Source organism: Elaeis guineensis, chromosome 7, assembly GCF_000442705.2.
Source record: "Elaeis guineensis isolate ETL-2024a chromosome 7, EG11, whole genome shotgun sequence".
Lineage (NCBI taxonomy): Eukaryota > Viridiplantae > Streptophyta > Magnoliopsida > Arecales > Arecaceae > Elaeis > Elaeis guineensis.
Window position 1 is genome coordinate 98,366,968 of NC_025999.2, and position 16,402 is coordinate 98,383,369.

The 16,402-nt window shown below is 38.8% G+C and overlaps 1 protein-coding gene across 1 annotated transcript; it reads left to right on the forward strand.

The window, feature by feature from the left end:
- The first annotated feature begins 14,130 nt into the window (after positions 1 to 14,130).
- On the forward strand, positions 14,131 to 14,889 carry LOC109506070 (secreted RxLR effector protein 161-like). The gene is made up of 2 exons (XM_019851696.2): positions 14,131 to 14,577; positions 14,632 to 14,889. The coding sequence occupies exons 1-2, from the start codon at positions 14,131 to 14,133 to the stop codon at positions 14,887 to 14,889; spliced, it is 705 nt and encodes a 234-aa protein (XP_019707255.2).
- The last annotated feature ends 1,513 nt before the right edge of the window (positions 14,890 to 16,402 follow it).

Consider the following 16,402-nt stretch of genomic DNA (forward strand, 5'->3'; position numbering starts at 1 on the left):
TTTGGGTCGAAGTTCTGATTTGCCTTCTCTCAATCAAGTCTTCTCACTAATTCTAAGTGAGGAAATCCGTCGACGTGTGATGATTGCCTCCTCTAATGAAACAGTCCATTCTGCGATGATCGCTCAGCCCCAATCACGGCCACGCAACAGAAGTGATCGAGATACGCGGGTATACTCTTATTGCAACAAAACTAGGCACATCCGTGATACATGCTGGCAGTTACATGGTCATCCTTCATCTATCCAAGGTCATGGTAGAGGAGGTCAACGAGGAGGTGGGTGCTCTGGAGGAACAAATGGCCGTGGTCAAGCCAATTTTTCTGAAGTCTTCGATACTACTTCATCTGTTTCAGCATCTCTGTCTACTACGGCTTCGTCTACTTCTGCTACTCCATCTACTACTGTTGGAGGTTCTTTATCTGTGGAGGAACTTCAGAATCTACGTCAAATTTTGACCAAGCTGAACACTTCTAGCACTACCTCTTCATCTGCTATGGGTTTGCTTAGCAATTCTTCTTTCAATTTTGCACAAATTAGTTCTTATACTTCCAATAATAGTAGTGCACTTACTGCTTTAGATACTTCCGAATATTGGATCCTAGACTCAGGAGCTACTAGTCACATGGCATGACAATCCAAATCTTTTATGTCATATTTACCTTGCTCTGATCAGGATAAAGTACGTATAGCTGATGGATCCTTCTCTACTATATCAGGAAAAGGAACTGTCAACTGTACACCAACCAAAATACTGTCCTCAGTTTTACATGTTCCTAGTTTTTCCAATAATCTTCTCTCTATAAGCTCCATTACAGCTGCTTTAAATTGTAAAATAATTTTTTTCCTACCTATTGTGTTCTCCAGGAGCTGACAACGGAGGAGATAATTGGGTATGGTAGAATGCATGATGGGCTGTACTATCTGACTGAAAGAGGACAGAAAGGTAATCTGGAAACTGACTTGGTTGTATCTTGTTCTTCTGAGAATGCTGTGTATGAACTTCAGTTACAACATCGTAGGCGTGGGCATTTATCTTTCTCTGTGTTAGCAAGACTCTTTCCTAATTTATATAATATTTGTGACAAGCATACATTGGTTTGTGATGCATGTGAGTTTGCTAAACACACACGAACTACTTATTCTATTTCTGACACTCGAAGTAGTAAAATCTTTGATATTGTTCAATCGGATGTGTGGGGGTCGTGTAGCACTATTTCTTTTTCTGGACACCGATACTTTGTGACATTTATTGACTGTCATAGTAGAGAAACCTGGGTTTACCTACTAAAGACAAAGGATGAGATTTTCAGGTGTTTCAAAAAATTTCATAAATTTGTAAATACTTAGTTTAATACAACAATCAAAATTCTGAGATCTGATAATGGCACTGTGTATATTAATAGAGAATTTTGTGAGTATTTAGCTACTCATGGGATTGTCCATCAGACTACATGTGTTGATACGCCTGCTCAGAATGGAGTGGCTGAATGTAAGAATCGACATTTATTGGAAGTAGCTCGGTCTTTGTCCTTCACTATGAAAGTTCCTAAGTACCTGTGGGGTGAGGCAATTCTTACTGTAGCTTTTCTTATTAATCGGATGCCTCTTCGAGCTTTGAACTATCGCACACCACTTGAGTGCCTACAAGGAGTATCTTCTTTTGTTGCACCTCCTCGGGTATTTGGGTGTGTATGCTTTGTCCGAGATCATCGATCTACTATTGGTAAACTTGATCCTCAGGCTCTCAAATATATTTTTGTTGGCTATTCTGCTACTCAGAAAGGATACAAATACTATTATCCTTCCGAACGGCGTATATTGGTCAGTATGGATGTGACATTCCGAGAATCTGAGATATTTTTTAGCAGTGATTTTTCAAAATTATAATTTTATAGCAGAAATTATTAATTAATCTAATTAATTAACATGTATTAACCCTACATAAGGATCTAAATATGATATATATAGCATGCATTTAAATTTGAAATTTTAAATTCTACAGTAAACATTTTACTGTTATATGTTTAGAACACATTATCTTCGTGCAAGTAGTCAATCGCTGTAATTTGATCACCGTCGGAAAGGTCTGATCATTGCAATACAGCCACACAGCATGTCTGACCTTCGTGGATCGTCCACACGAAGCTCTCGATCTGATCGGCTCCTCACGAATGCTAGTTCGTTGCAGAATCCTTTCGACGGCTGATGCTGATCGAACTCCTTCGATCGGTAACTGCCAATTTTTTGGATGCTCCGGATCGTCAGCAAAGATAGTAGACAGGTTGATGAAGCTCTTTCTAAAGTTTGGTGGGCTCACGACACTCGTAGCTCACCTTCTCACTTTTCGAACCCTAGGCAGAAACCCTAGGGTACTCACAAAAGACCTTGCGCCCTTTCTCTCTTCTATTCTTTTCTCTTCTTTTCTGTTCTTTTCTCACGCAGAGGGCCTTTCTCACACCACCCTTTCTCTCTTGGATCAGATATCGCACGCCCCACCTTCTCTCTTATTTTTAAAATGGTGCAAGACCACGTCTTTTCAGTGTTTTTACCGTGTGAGAGGATAAAGCTAGGTGGTTGCTCACTTGAATTCAAATTGAATTTGAATTCAAATGCCAACCAACCTATCCTTATCCACTCAAGGCATGAGAAGAGAAGGGGCGTGGGTTCTTTGTGCATGGAGAATTTACACGAGAAACTTTTTCTCGTGTAGAGAATGGGACGCATAAAAAGATAAGTGGCGTATGGATTAGTTGCCCATTCAAATTCAAACATTATTTGAATTTGAATGGCCAACCAACCAATCTTTATCCACCCAAATGGCGCACAAAAGAAGGGCGTGGGAAGGCTTCTGCGTGGGAAAAAATTCACGAGAACTTATTTCTCATGAATTCAAATAGGCGCAGGTGAGGTGAGGTGGCGCAGGGAGATAAGTCAAAAGTGGTTTCAAACCTAATTGAACCAACCTTATTAAAATAGGTTAGGCACAATTAGACTAAATTAAACCCAACACAATTAGGTTTAATTAGGCTCAATAAAATCCTAATCAAATCAGAAATTGACTAAGCCTAATTTTTGATCAGATCAGGGACCAAACCACCTCGACGATTAGGTCAACTCTTAACCTAATCAGATCAAACCCAACTGAATCCAATTCAATTGGACTTGATCCAAAAATAATTACTCAATCAAATTAAGTTAATTAGCGATCAAATCATTAATTAAATCTTTCATAAATACTGAGTCCAAATCCGATGGACAATCGGGCATCAAAGTCCATCGATATGAAACCATGATCGAAGAGTCCCAAACCAGTGGGACTCTTGATCCCGGTACCCAAAATGTGTGGAACTCATGATCAAAAAATTTTGATTCTCGATCACGAGTTCCAGACACATAGGACTCAGAGTATCCAAGTATTAGGACTCTTGGTCGAAGAGTCCCAGTCCAGTGGGACTCTTCACCAGCCATCAGATTAGATAGGAACCTCTAATGTGTGTGACCCGCAGGTTCGAACCTAAGCTGGTAGCACAGGAACCAATTCTTGTACTAATCAAAGTGATCATCTAGCAATGGTACCTGATGTCCGGATAGGTCGAATAGTCACAATCGCAATATTTAGAACCTATGCAAATATGGTTACTGTATAATTCATCCCTTTTGACCCCTGTGTATAGGACGACTCAAGGTTAAACTGTCAACCCTGATTAGATCATTCGAATCGTGCTAAACTCAAACAGTCCTGTGACTCCTCACTAGGATTACCCTGGTCAAGGTTTTGCTAAATTGAAACACGACTGTACACAGCTCCTGAACTTGAGTGGTCAATCCCATCTTGTCACACGCACCGACAAGTCAAGTCCTTGACTACATCCAGTAGCCTTCCATCACTGAATTAGAAATTCAGGTAGTCCAGTGCCTAAGTGCAGTGAGTAGCTTGCAAGTCACCATGGTGGTCTCAGGTCGGAGGGACATTTATACCCATATCTCATCGGAGCAAATCTTAACCGCAGAAAAAACTTCGGAGTCAGTCACATTCAGTGCAGATATACCCTTACATCTTACCTGTATGTCATACCAGTATCTCCACACTCCTTGGTTAAGAGGACAACCAACCCATATGGCACACAACGACCAATACTTGATAAACGTTGTTGTCCTTGGTAACAACGTATCATTTGGTCGCGAACAGGTTTAAGGACTAAACGATAAATTCTCTTTTGTCGAGTCTAAATAGTCCTAAGGACTTCACCACAACACAGAAGTTCATTAGAAGATGAAACAATTTGTGATGAAAAATATCAAAATAATTTTTATTTATTTATAATTCATATACTAATACAAGAAAGAGCACAACCGTCAACAGACTGACGATTGGCTTTGGGACACTATTCCCAACAATCTCCCACTTGGCCTAAAGGCAATCGGTGCAGTATCTAATACCCATCTTCGACTTGAAGTCATCAAACTCCTTCACCGCAATGGCTTTAGTGAATGGGTCGGCCAGATTCTCCTTTCCGTCGATCTTCTGAAGGTCGACATCACCTCTATCCATAATTTCACGGATAAGATGGTGGTGGCGCAGAATATGCTTTGTCCGCTGGTGTGCCTTCGGTTCCTTCGCTTGAGCAATGGCTCTAGAGCTATCACAGTAGAGCAGAACTGGATCAATAAGAGAGGGTGCTACTCTGAGCTCGGTGATGAATTTTTTCAGCCACACTGCTTCTTTGGCAGCATCTGATGTAGCGATATACTCTGCCTCGCAAACTGAATCAACCACAGTGTGCTGCTGGGAACTCTTCCAGCAGACAGTCCCACCATTAAGAGTAAAAATAAATTTCGACACACTCTTGCTGTCATCGTGATCAGACTGGAAATTGGAGTCTGTAAACCCCATAAGTCTCAAGTTCGATTCACCATAAGCAAGCCACTGGTCCTTAGTATTTCTTAAATACTTCAGGATGGTTTTAACAACCTTCCAGTGATTCTCTCCTGGATCAGATTGGTATCTACTCACTATCCCTAGTGAGTATGCCACATCTGATCATGTACATGTCATGGCGTACATGATAGATCCCACTACCGAAGTATATAAAATTCTACCCATACGCTCTCTCTCTTGAGATGTTGTCGGACAATCCCTCTTCGAGAGAGAAATTTTATGGCCTATCGATAGATAGTCTTTCTTGAAATTCTTTATGCTGAACCTCTTCAGCATAGTATCAATGTACATGGACTGGGATAAGCGAAGCAACTTTTTAGATCTATCCCTGTAGATCCTCATCCTTAGGATGTAGGAAGCTTCTCTCAGATCCTTCATGGAGAATTGTGACGACAGTCAAATCTTTATTCCTTGTAATGCAGGGACATCATTCTCGATTAAAAAAATATCATCCACATACAATACAAAAAATACCACTACTAGACCATTAGCCCACTTATAAATGCAGGGCTCTTCTCTGTTCTTAACGAAGCCATACGTCTTGATCGTCCTATAAAAACGTATGTTCCAACTCCGGGATGCCTGCTTAAGTCCATAAATGGAACTTTGTAGCCTGCACACCTTAGACTCATCTGTGGATGTGAACCCTTCAGGTTGTATCATATACACCTCTTCGTCCAGCTCTCCATTTAGGAAAGCTGTCTTCACATCCATCTGCTAGATTTCATAATCTAGATGGACAGCTATTGCAAGCATAATCCGAATGGATTTGAGCATTGCCACAGGAGAAAACATCTCATCATAGTCTATACCATAACGTTGATGATATCTCTTGACAATCAGACGGGCTTTATAGGTCTCCACCTTTTCATCTGCGCCCCTCTTCCTCTTGAAGACCCACTTACACCCTATGGATTTTACTCTTTCGGGTGGGTTAACCAATGTCCACACATCGTTGACCTTCATGGACTCCATTTTGGATTTCATGGCCTCTAGCCATTTCTCAGAGTTAGGTCTTTGCATTGCATCCATGTAAGTGATCGGATCCTCATCATTTTCATCAAGTTCGACAGGATCGCCGTCCTGGATCAAGAAACCATAGTATCTGTCCTGTTGACGTGGTACTCTATCAGACCGCCTTAAGGGTGCAGGAACAATGGGCTTCGGATCTGATCTAACCAAATCCGGTTCAGGTTCAGCAACTAGTGTCAGTTTTTCCGCCAACCGAACTTCCTCAAGTTCGATCTTAGAGGCAACAGTCCCTTCACCAAGGAACTCCTTTTCCAAAAAGATTATCTTAAGGCTGACAAACACCTTTTGCTCATCAGCTAGGTTGAAATAATATCCTTTGGTCTCTTTTGGGTATCCTATGAAATAACACTTGTCAGACCTAGGTCCAAGCTTATCCGTAATTAAACATTTAACATAAGTCGGACACCCCCAAACCCTAAGGTGCGAGAGTACTGGCTTACATCCTATCCATATCTCATATGACGTTTTGGTTATAGACTTACTCAGAACCCTATTTAGAAGGTAACAAGCCGATTCGAGCGCATATCCCTAGAGGGAGATCGGCAGACCAGCAAACCCCATCATGGATGAATCATGTCCAATAAGATCCGATTCCTCCTTTCAGACACACCATATGCTGTGGTGTTCCAGGAGGAGTCCACTGAGAGAGAATCCCATTCTCCCCAAGATATGTCAAAAACTCATTGGAAAGGTATTCACCTCCTCGATCAGATCGAAGAGTTTTAATACACTTCTCAGTTTATTTTTCTACCTCATTTTGGAATAGTTTGAACATTTCAAACGACTCCGACTTATGCTTCATTAGGTAGACATACCCATACCTCGATAGGTCGTTTGTGAAGGTTATGAAGTAGAAATATCTACCTCTTGCACTTGAGCTTATGGATCCACATACATCAGAATGTACCAGATCCAAGAGTTCATTGGCTCGCTCACCTTTTTCAGTAAAAGGTGACTTGGTCATCTTCCTAAGAAGACAGGACTCATAAGTTGGAAGTGATTCACAATCACCAACTTCAAGAATTCTTTCTTGAGCCAACCTGTTTATCCTATTCTTATTTATATGACCTAGCCTACAGTGCCAAAGGTAGACTTCTGACATATTATCCATTCTAGGGCGTTTACCGGAGGTTTGAACTATATTAACAGGCTGTGATAATAAGTAAATTCCATTATTTAGTTATCCAACAAACATTATAACACCATTCAAAATGATATTACAAACATTTTTTTTTATTAAAAATTCATAACTGTACATGGCCAAAAGGCCTACAGAAATAATATTTAATAAAAAACTTGGACAATAGTGACATTCACTCAGAATTACATTACGAGAGTTGATTACAAGGTTCATGATTCTTAAAGCTAGAACTGAAACTTTGCTTCCATCTCCAACGTTCAGGAACCTCTCGCCTTCATCAAATCCCCTACTGACCTGCAGACCCTGTATCGAATTACAGATATGATAAAGGCTTCCGATATCCAATACCTAGGCAGTAGTATCATAAATGAAAAAATTGCAAGGTGTTATCATATAATTAACTTGCTTCTTCTTCGACCTGTTCGGGTCCAGGGAGGCAATGTATAGAGGACAGTTCCTCTTTCAGTGCCCCTGCTTCTTGCAAAAGAAGCACTCCACCTGGCTCAAGTCGGGCTTGCGCTTCTTGGTCTGACCCTATGCAGACGTCCCAGCATGCGGCTGCACCTTTTTATTCTTCTTCTTCTTGTTCTTCTTTTCTTTCTTAAAGGGTCGACGACCAGAAGAAGACCCTCCCACAACATTCACCGACTCCTTATGGAGCTGGTGGTCCTTCTCAAAGTTCTGTAGCAACCCCAACAAACCGTGGTAGTTTACTGCAGACTTGTCATCTGAAAATGAGTAAGGAAGGAGAGGAAGGACTTGGGCAAAGAATTAAGGATCGCATCCTTACCGAGCTGCTCGTGAAAGGGAATGCCCAATTTACTTAGGCGCTTAATCACTTCGATCATGTACAGTACATGATCGGTGATTGAGGCCCCATCCCTCATCCGAGCATTGAAAATGGCACAACTAGTTTTGTACCTTTCAACATCGTCAGGCGTGCCAAAAGAGTCGTTCAACATTTGAAGCATCTCTTGTGGCTGAACGTTTTCGAACCTGTGGTTGAACTCATCATTCATTACCGCCAGCATTATGCACTGAATGGTGGTGCGGTCGTTGAGCCACTTCTGGTAAGTGTTTCGGACCGTCCCTCTAGCATTCGAAACTGGCTCCTCAGGTGTCGGATCCATTACTATATAAAGGATCCGCTCATGCTCAAGGATGATTTTTAATTTTCGATACCAGCTATCGAAATTAGGTCCCATGAGCTTGTCATTATCTAATAATGACCGGAGCGACAGGGTAGTGGCCATAGCTGCATAAAGAAAAATCAGAACTTTATTAGTACATAAATTATTAATACTAAAGACTTGGACTTTAGTCTAAAGTTTCTCCCAGTATTTTTACGAACTGGTAGCCTCAACCTCCAATTCGAGGAATTACTTTAATTCCTTAGTGGGTACTAGAATCCACACAGACCACACACGAGCCCAATTTTGGTTGGTCAACCCATGTGCATCTATGGGTAGGTTCATAACCAGTTGTTTCTCTAAACAACTTTTAGTAATTAATTTTGCCCCAGAACCTAATCAGTAGGCTTTGGCCTCTACTGAAAAGATCTAGTTAGGTCCAACCATTAACATGACTTGATTTGGTAAATTGGATCAATAAATGATCAGGCCCGACTTTGGCCGGCCAACCTGACCACCATCAGAAAGACTCAACCAAATTATCATATTATGAATGATAATTTTATTAGTCAATAAGCACTAGACCTTTGGGCCTCCAGTGATTATTAAACTAATGGACTAATTATCACTCACTTAATGGGAGGCAATGACTTAGTTATCACTATAACTTAATCATTTTTAGGGACCTAATAATTTTTGAAGATTTTATTAAAGGATAGAAGAGAAGAAATTAACCAGCCAATTTCAATCCTCCCACTGACTTCACCAAATCAGATTAAAAAAGATTTAATTAAAACTGGCATTAGGAGCACCTAAATCAGTCACATTGATTTACCTAATGACATGGGTGAGTCCTAATCACCAAGTGATCTAATCAAAACCTAACTCACCAGGTTGGCCAAGTAAGTAAGATCAGTGGTGAGGATATGCCATTAACTCGTCAGAGATCGAATCAATGCGAGTAGCTCTCACTTAAAAATTACTGGTCAGACTGCCGAACTTACCTTAGACACCAACCGGTTCATTAGTTTTAATTTGATCAACTTAGTAAATAGGGTTCCACCGCATAGCCATGAATTAAGTCCATCTTGGTCTAGTTAAAGACATGGACCCATTCAACTACAACTATTGGAGTTGAGTCTAGAGTGTCCTTGACCTAATCTAATTCAACTTTTGATTAGATTTGATCAATTACTCTAATTTAGTCTATTTCTTTAAGCTAACCTTAGGTCTTACCCAATTATGGATCTAATCCATCTAACCCATTGACCCACAAGTTTATGCAATTGTCTTAGGTCTTAATTCACAATTCTAGACCAACTAGACAACACTTAATTCTTTTAATTAAGTATTTGGACTGATGGGTCAGGATTTGGCATTTCAAAAATAATTTTAAAATTTGAAAAGTTTTATTTTCTGTTCATCAAATGTGTTGACTTATTTCATAAACGGATCAGCATATTTCATAAACAGCAATCCTATTGCTAATTACATAACAGAAAATAACTCAATCAAAATAAATTATGAATATTCCTTTAGATCTAATATAACACATTCATGATAAATTTTATAATTGAATCTTTACAATAAAGTCCTTTCGCTGCTTCGTCTGCATAGGATATAATCGCATCGACACCCCTATCGCCATAGGAGAGCCCCATCGAATGGGAGGAGAGGGCCTTTAAACCCTACTTTTCTCCTATGACTGGACGACCATGACAACCAACCCAATTAGACTACTTACTACTTGGATCAAGTATATCTAAATATATCAATTTCAAAATTTAAATTTTAAATTTTAAATTTTGAATTTCAAATTTCAAACAAATTTCAAATTTCAAATTTTTAAATTTTAAATTTTAAATTTTAAATTTTAAATAAATTTTAAATTTTGAATTTTAAATTTTTAAATTTTGAATTTCGAATTTCAAAATTCAAAATTCAAAATTCAAATTTTGAATTTCAAATTTTAAATTCAAATTTCAAATTTAAACTTTTAGATTACTACTTAATCTACGCATACAAATGTATATCATATTTTAGAACCTACTCTGATACCATTTGTGAGAATTTCAGTACAGGGGTAAAATGGTAATTTTAATTTTTTTTCAAAATTATAATTTTATAGTAAAAATTATTAATTAATCTAATTAATTAATATATATTATCCTTACACAAAGATCTAAATATGATATATATAGCATGCATTTAAATTTAAAATTTTGAATTCTACAGTAAATATTTACTGTTATGTGTTCAGAACAGATTTCCTTCACGTAGGTAGTCGATCGCTGTAGTCTCATCACTGTCAGAAAGATCTGATCATTGCAATGTAGCAATATAGTATGTCTGACCTCTGTGGATCATCCACACGAAGCTTCTGATCTGATCGGCTCCTCACGAATGCTAGTTCGTTGCAGAATTCTTTCGACAGCTGATGCTGATCGAACTCCTTCGATCGGTGTCTGTCGATTCTTTGGATGCTCTAGATCGTCAGCAGAGATAGTAGAGAGGTTGATGAAGCTCTCTCTGAAGTTTGGTGGGCTCACGACACTCGTAGCTCACCTTCTCACTTTTCGAACCCTAGGCAGAAATCTTAGGGTACTCACAAAAGACCCTGCCCCTTTCTCTCCTCTTTTTTTTCTCTTCTTTTCTTTTCTTTTCTCACGCAGAGGGTCTTTCTCACGCCACCCTTTCTCTCTTGGATCAGATATCGCACGCCCCACCTTCTCTCTCATTTTAAAATAGTGCAAGACTGCATCTTTTCAGTGTTTTCACCGCATGAGAGGATAAAGCTAGGTGGTTGCTCACTTGAATTCAAATCAAATTTGAATTCAAATGCCAACCAATCTATCCTTATCCACTCAAGACGTGAGAAGAGAAGGGGCGTGGGTTCTGTGCGTGGAGAATTTACACGAGAAACTTTTTCTTGTGTAGAGAATGGGGCGCATAAAAGGATAAGGTGGCGCATGGATTAGTTGCCCATTCAAATTCAAACATCATTTGAATTTGAATGGCCAACCAACCAATCTTTATCCACACAAATGGCACACAAAAGAGGGGCATGGGAAGGATTTTGCGTGGGAGAAAATTCATGAGAACTTGTTTCTCATGAATTCAAATAGGTGCAGGTAAGGTGAGGTGGCGTAGAAAGATAAGTCAAAGGTGGTTTCAAACCTAATTGAACCAATCTTATTAAAATAGGTTAGGCACAATTAGACTAAATTAAATCCAACATAATTAGACTTAATTAAGCCCAATAAAATTTTAATCAAATCAGGAATTGACTAAGCCCAACCCTTGATCAGATCAAGGATCAAACTACCTCGGCGATTAGGTCAACTCTTAACCTACTCGGGTCAAACCCAACTGAATTCAATTCAATTGGACTTGATCTAAAAATAATTACTCAATCAAATTGAGTTAATTAATGATCAAATCACTAATTAAATCTCTCATAAATATTGAGTTCAAATCCGATGGACAATCAGGCATCAAAATCCATCGATATGAAACCTTGATCGAAGAGTCCCAAACCAGTGGGACTCTTAACCCCGGTACCCAAAATGTGTGAAACTCATGATCAGAGAATCCTGATTCTCGATCATGAGTCCCAGACATGTAGGACTCAGAGTCTCCAAGTATTAGGACTCTTGGTCGAAGAGTCCCTGTCCAATGGGACTCTTCACCAGCCATCAGATCAGATAGGAACCTCTAATGTGTGTGATCCCACAGGTTCGAACCTAAGCTGGTAGTATAGGAACTAATTTCTGTACTAATCAAAATGATCATCTAGCAATAGTATCCGACATCCGGATAGGTCGAATAGTCGCAATCGCAACATTCAAAATCTACGCGAATATGGTTGCTGTATAATTCATCCCTTTTGATCCCTGTATATAGGATGACTCAGGGTTAAACTGTCAACCCTGATTAGATCATCCGAATCATGCTCAACTCATACAGTCCTGTGACTCCTCACTAGGACTATCCTGGCCAAGATTTTGCTAAATTGAAATACGATGGTACACAGCTCCTGAACTGGAGTGGTCAATCCCATCTTGACACACGCAACGACAAGTCAAGTACTTGACTACACCTAGCAGCCTTCTGTCACTGAATTAAAAATTCAAGTAGTCCAGTGCCTAAGTGCAGTGAGTTGCTTGCAAGTCACCATGGCGGTCTCAGGTCGGAGGGACATTTATACCCATATCCCATTGGAGCAAATCTTGACAGCAGAAAAAGCTCTGAAGTCGGTCACGTTCAGTGCAGATGTACCCTTACATCTCACCTATATGTCATATCAGTGTCTCCACACTCCTTGGTTAAGAAGACAACCAACCCATATGGCACACAACGACCTATGCTTGATAAACATTGTTGTCCTTGGTAACAACGTATCATTTGATCGCGAACAGATTTAAGGACTAAATGACAAATACTCCTTTGTCGAGTTTAAATAGTCCTAAGGACTTCACCACAACACAGAAGTTCATTAGAAGATGAAACAATTTGTGATGAAAAATATCAAAATAATTTTTATTTATTTATAATTCATATACTAATACAAGAAAGAGTACAACCGTCAACAGACTGACGATTAGTTTTGGGATACTATTCTCAATAGTGATACCATGGATATGTCCACCAATCAAGCTAATATTGTACCCGACTTTCTCTTCTCTCCTTGTGTTTCATCTGATTACACCAATCGTGAGGGGGAGTCTGACCAAGAGTATGGCTCAGAGTATGGAGAGCATGAGCAATCAAATAGTAATCAATAGGGGGAGCAGCAGTCTTCTCCACTTGTCATTGAGTCTGATATGCATTCTCCTACTATCCAACAGTCTCCTTCACTTGTCACTGAGCCTGATATGCATTCTCCTACTACCCAACAGTCTCCTTCAGAGTCGGCTCCGGTATCTTCCTCCTCCCACAATAATGATGGTAATATTTCTTTAACTGATTTACATCTTCCTATTGCTCATAGGAAAGCCTCTCGTCCACATGTTATTTCTTCTCGTTATCGTTATGATATTGCTAACTTTGTTTCCTATAAGTCTCTTTCACCTTCATATAGAACTTTTATTGCATCTCTAGCTTCTATCTCTGTTCCCTCGCACTGGAAGAATGCTATAGCAGATCCAAAATGGAAGGAGGCAATGCTTGAAGAGATGAAGGCCTTGGCCAAGAATAATACATGGGAGATTGTTCCACTACCTGCTGGAAAACAAGTCGTTGGCTGCAAATGGATTTTTACGGTGAAACAAACTCCAGATGGGACTGTTGATCGCTATAAAGCATGATTGGTAGCAAAAGGTTATACTCTGACATATGGAATAGACTATGATGAAACTTTTACTCCAGTTGCAAAAATTAACTCTGTAAGGACTCTTATTTCTTGTGCTACTAATCTTGGCTGGAGTCTTTCTCAAATGGATGTCAAAAATGCCTTTTTACATGGAGATCTTCAGGAGGAGGTGTACATAAAAATTCCTCCAGGCTTCTCTAATACTGAAACTGCTGGAAAGGTGTGTCGGCTACGTCGATCACTTTATGGCTTGAAATAGTCACCTCGGATTTGGTTTGATCGATTCCGACGTGCAGTACTAGAAATGGGTTACCAACAAAGTAATACTGATCATACCATATTTTTTCAACATAACAGTAGAAAGGTTGCAATTCTGATAGTGTATGTTGATGACATAATTCTGACAGGCGATAATTTTTTAGAAATTAATTGTCTAAAGATTCATTTAGCTCAGTCATTTGAAGTCAAAGATCTTGGACCTTTAAGATACTTTCTTGGGATTGAAGTTGCTAGATCATCTCATGGTATTTTTCTTTCCCAATGAAAGTATGTACTTGACTTACTAACAGAAACAGGTATGGTGGGTTGTAGACCTGCAGCTACTCTAATTGAGCAGAATCATCGTCTTATGGCTGACGGTGGTACTCCAGTTGATCGAGAAAGGTATCGACGCTTAGTAGGACGATTGATTTATCTTTCTCATACTCATCCTGATATCACTTTTGCTGTTAGTGTTGTAAGCCAGTATACGCATGATCCTCGTAAAAGACATCAGGAAGCTGTCTATCGAATTATACGATATCTTAAAGGATGTCCTGGATGTAGACTTATATTTTCTCATCATGGACACCTTAAGATTGAGGGATATACTGCTGCTGACTGGGCTGGAGCATTGGATGATAAAAAGTCTACATCAGATTATTGTACTTTCTTGGGTGGTAATCTTGTGACATGGCGCAGTAAGAAGCAGAATGTGGTCACTCGTTCCAGTGTTGAGGCTGCATATCGGGCCTTAGCTCAAGGGGTCTGTGAAGTCATATGGTTAAAGTAACTCATGACTGAATTGCGTCTTTCTCAGACCTCTCCTATGACTCTCTTCTGTGATAATAAGGCAGCCATTAATATTGCTAATAATCCTGTTCAACATGATCGGACAAAGTATATTGAGATTGATCGATATTTTATTAAAGAAAAACTAGATCAGCGTGTTATTTGCCTTACATTTATCAAATCCTCTGAACAACTAGCTGATATTTATATAAAAGGGCTTAGTACTCTAGTCTTTTCATATATCTGTAACAAGATGGGACTACATGATATCTTCGCCCCATCTTGAGGGGGAGTGTTGGAAAATGAGCTGTATTATCCTAATTAGATATTCTAATTAGGGATAGTGGTGACTCTGAATTATAATATATTTTCTAATTAGATTCTTTAATTAGAAAAAATCAAGGTGGCAATGGGTTATGCTATTTCCTTGTAAAAAGACTAAATATTGTATATAATGGGGACTACTCTACCCCACTTGAAAATAATAAAAAATAATCTCTCTTTTCCTCTTTTCCTCCACGTTCAACACTAACTCCTTTCTCTCTCGAGATCGGTCACAAAAGAAGCTTTTGTTTTATTTTTTATAAACTAGATAAAATAAACCATGGTTATAAATACGTCCATGAATAATAAGATCAGCAAATCAAATATTAAGTAATAAACTAAAAAATATATTATAGTATTTTTTTACTGAGTTATAGACTCCAATTCGAATGCTCATACTTTTTTATCAAGATAAAAATTTTATACCATGTATTTTCTAATAAAATAAGAGTTACAATATATTCTATTTAGTTAGAGATTTTATATCTTGTATTTTCCAACTAAATAAAGGTTTCAGTATTTTCTATTTAGTTGGAGATCTTATACCTTTATAATAGGAGGATAAGGCTATGTGTTTGTGGATGCATGGTGCATGGTATGCGTGGAAGATTGTGAGAAATGGATGTAAAGAGATTAGGGTTTGAGAGTTTTCCTCTTTGTATTTCAATTCAGAAATAGTACATTTTCGTTCCATCGTCCGTGGATGTAGGCTTCAGTTGAACCATATAAGTTTCTATATTCTTTCTATTTTTTATTTTTATGTGCCTATTTGCTTAATTTACTGATCTCCAAAAATCTATAACAATTGGTATCAGAGTATCATTAAATTTTTTTCTTTTCTTTTGGGACAAGATTGATCGAAGTTCGTATACGTAGCGGACAATTCTTGGACGTATATAAGGGCTATCAACACTATTTCATGCATCTTGAGACCTCAAATCGAAAAGCTGATCAGACGACTACATTTTTAGTATCGAAAAATGGTGGGAGATGAAATTTCGTGTCAATTAGAAATCGATAAGCCCTCTAACGTGCTGGTCAAAGATTAGAATTTCAGTCAATGCTTCCTGCCATGTCAGCATTTGTTGTGCCAACTGCCATGTCATCACCATGTCAACCACCACGTCATCATCTGTTGCCTCATCGACCATGTTAGTATAGCCATATCATTGGCCACATCAGTATCTGGTGCATCATCACAACTGCAACATCATTAGCCACATCAGCTGTCACGTCAACACTACTGCCACATCATCAGTCGTTTGATCAGAGTTTGATCCATCGATTTATATATTTTTAGGTCAGTTTTTTAAGTTCTAATACTAGTTCCTAAGATTTTTGGACGTATTGAATCCATTTTTAAGGTTATTTTTGCAAAATTCAGATTCCAAGATAATTTTATTTCAATTTCAAGATGTCTTAGAAGTTTGAAATTGAGAAATTTGCTGGGTTTGGTAACTTTAATTGCTGGCGGA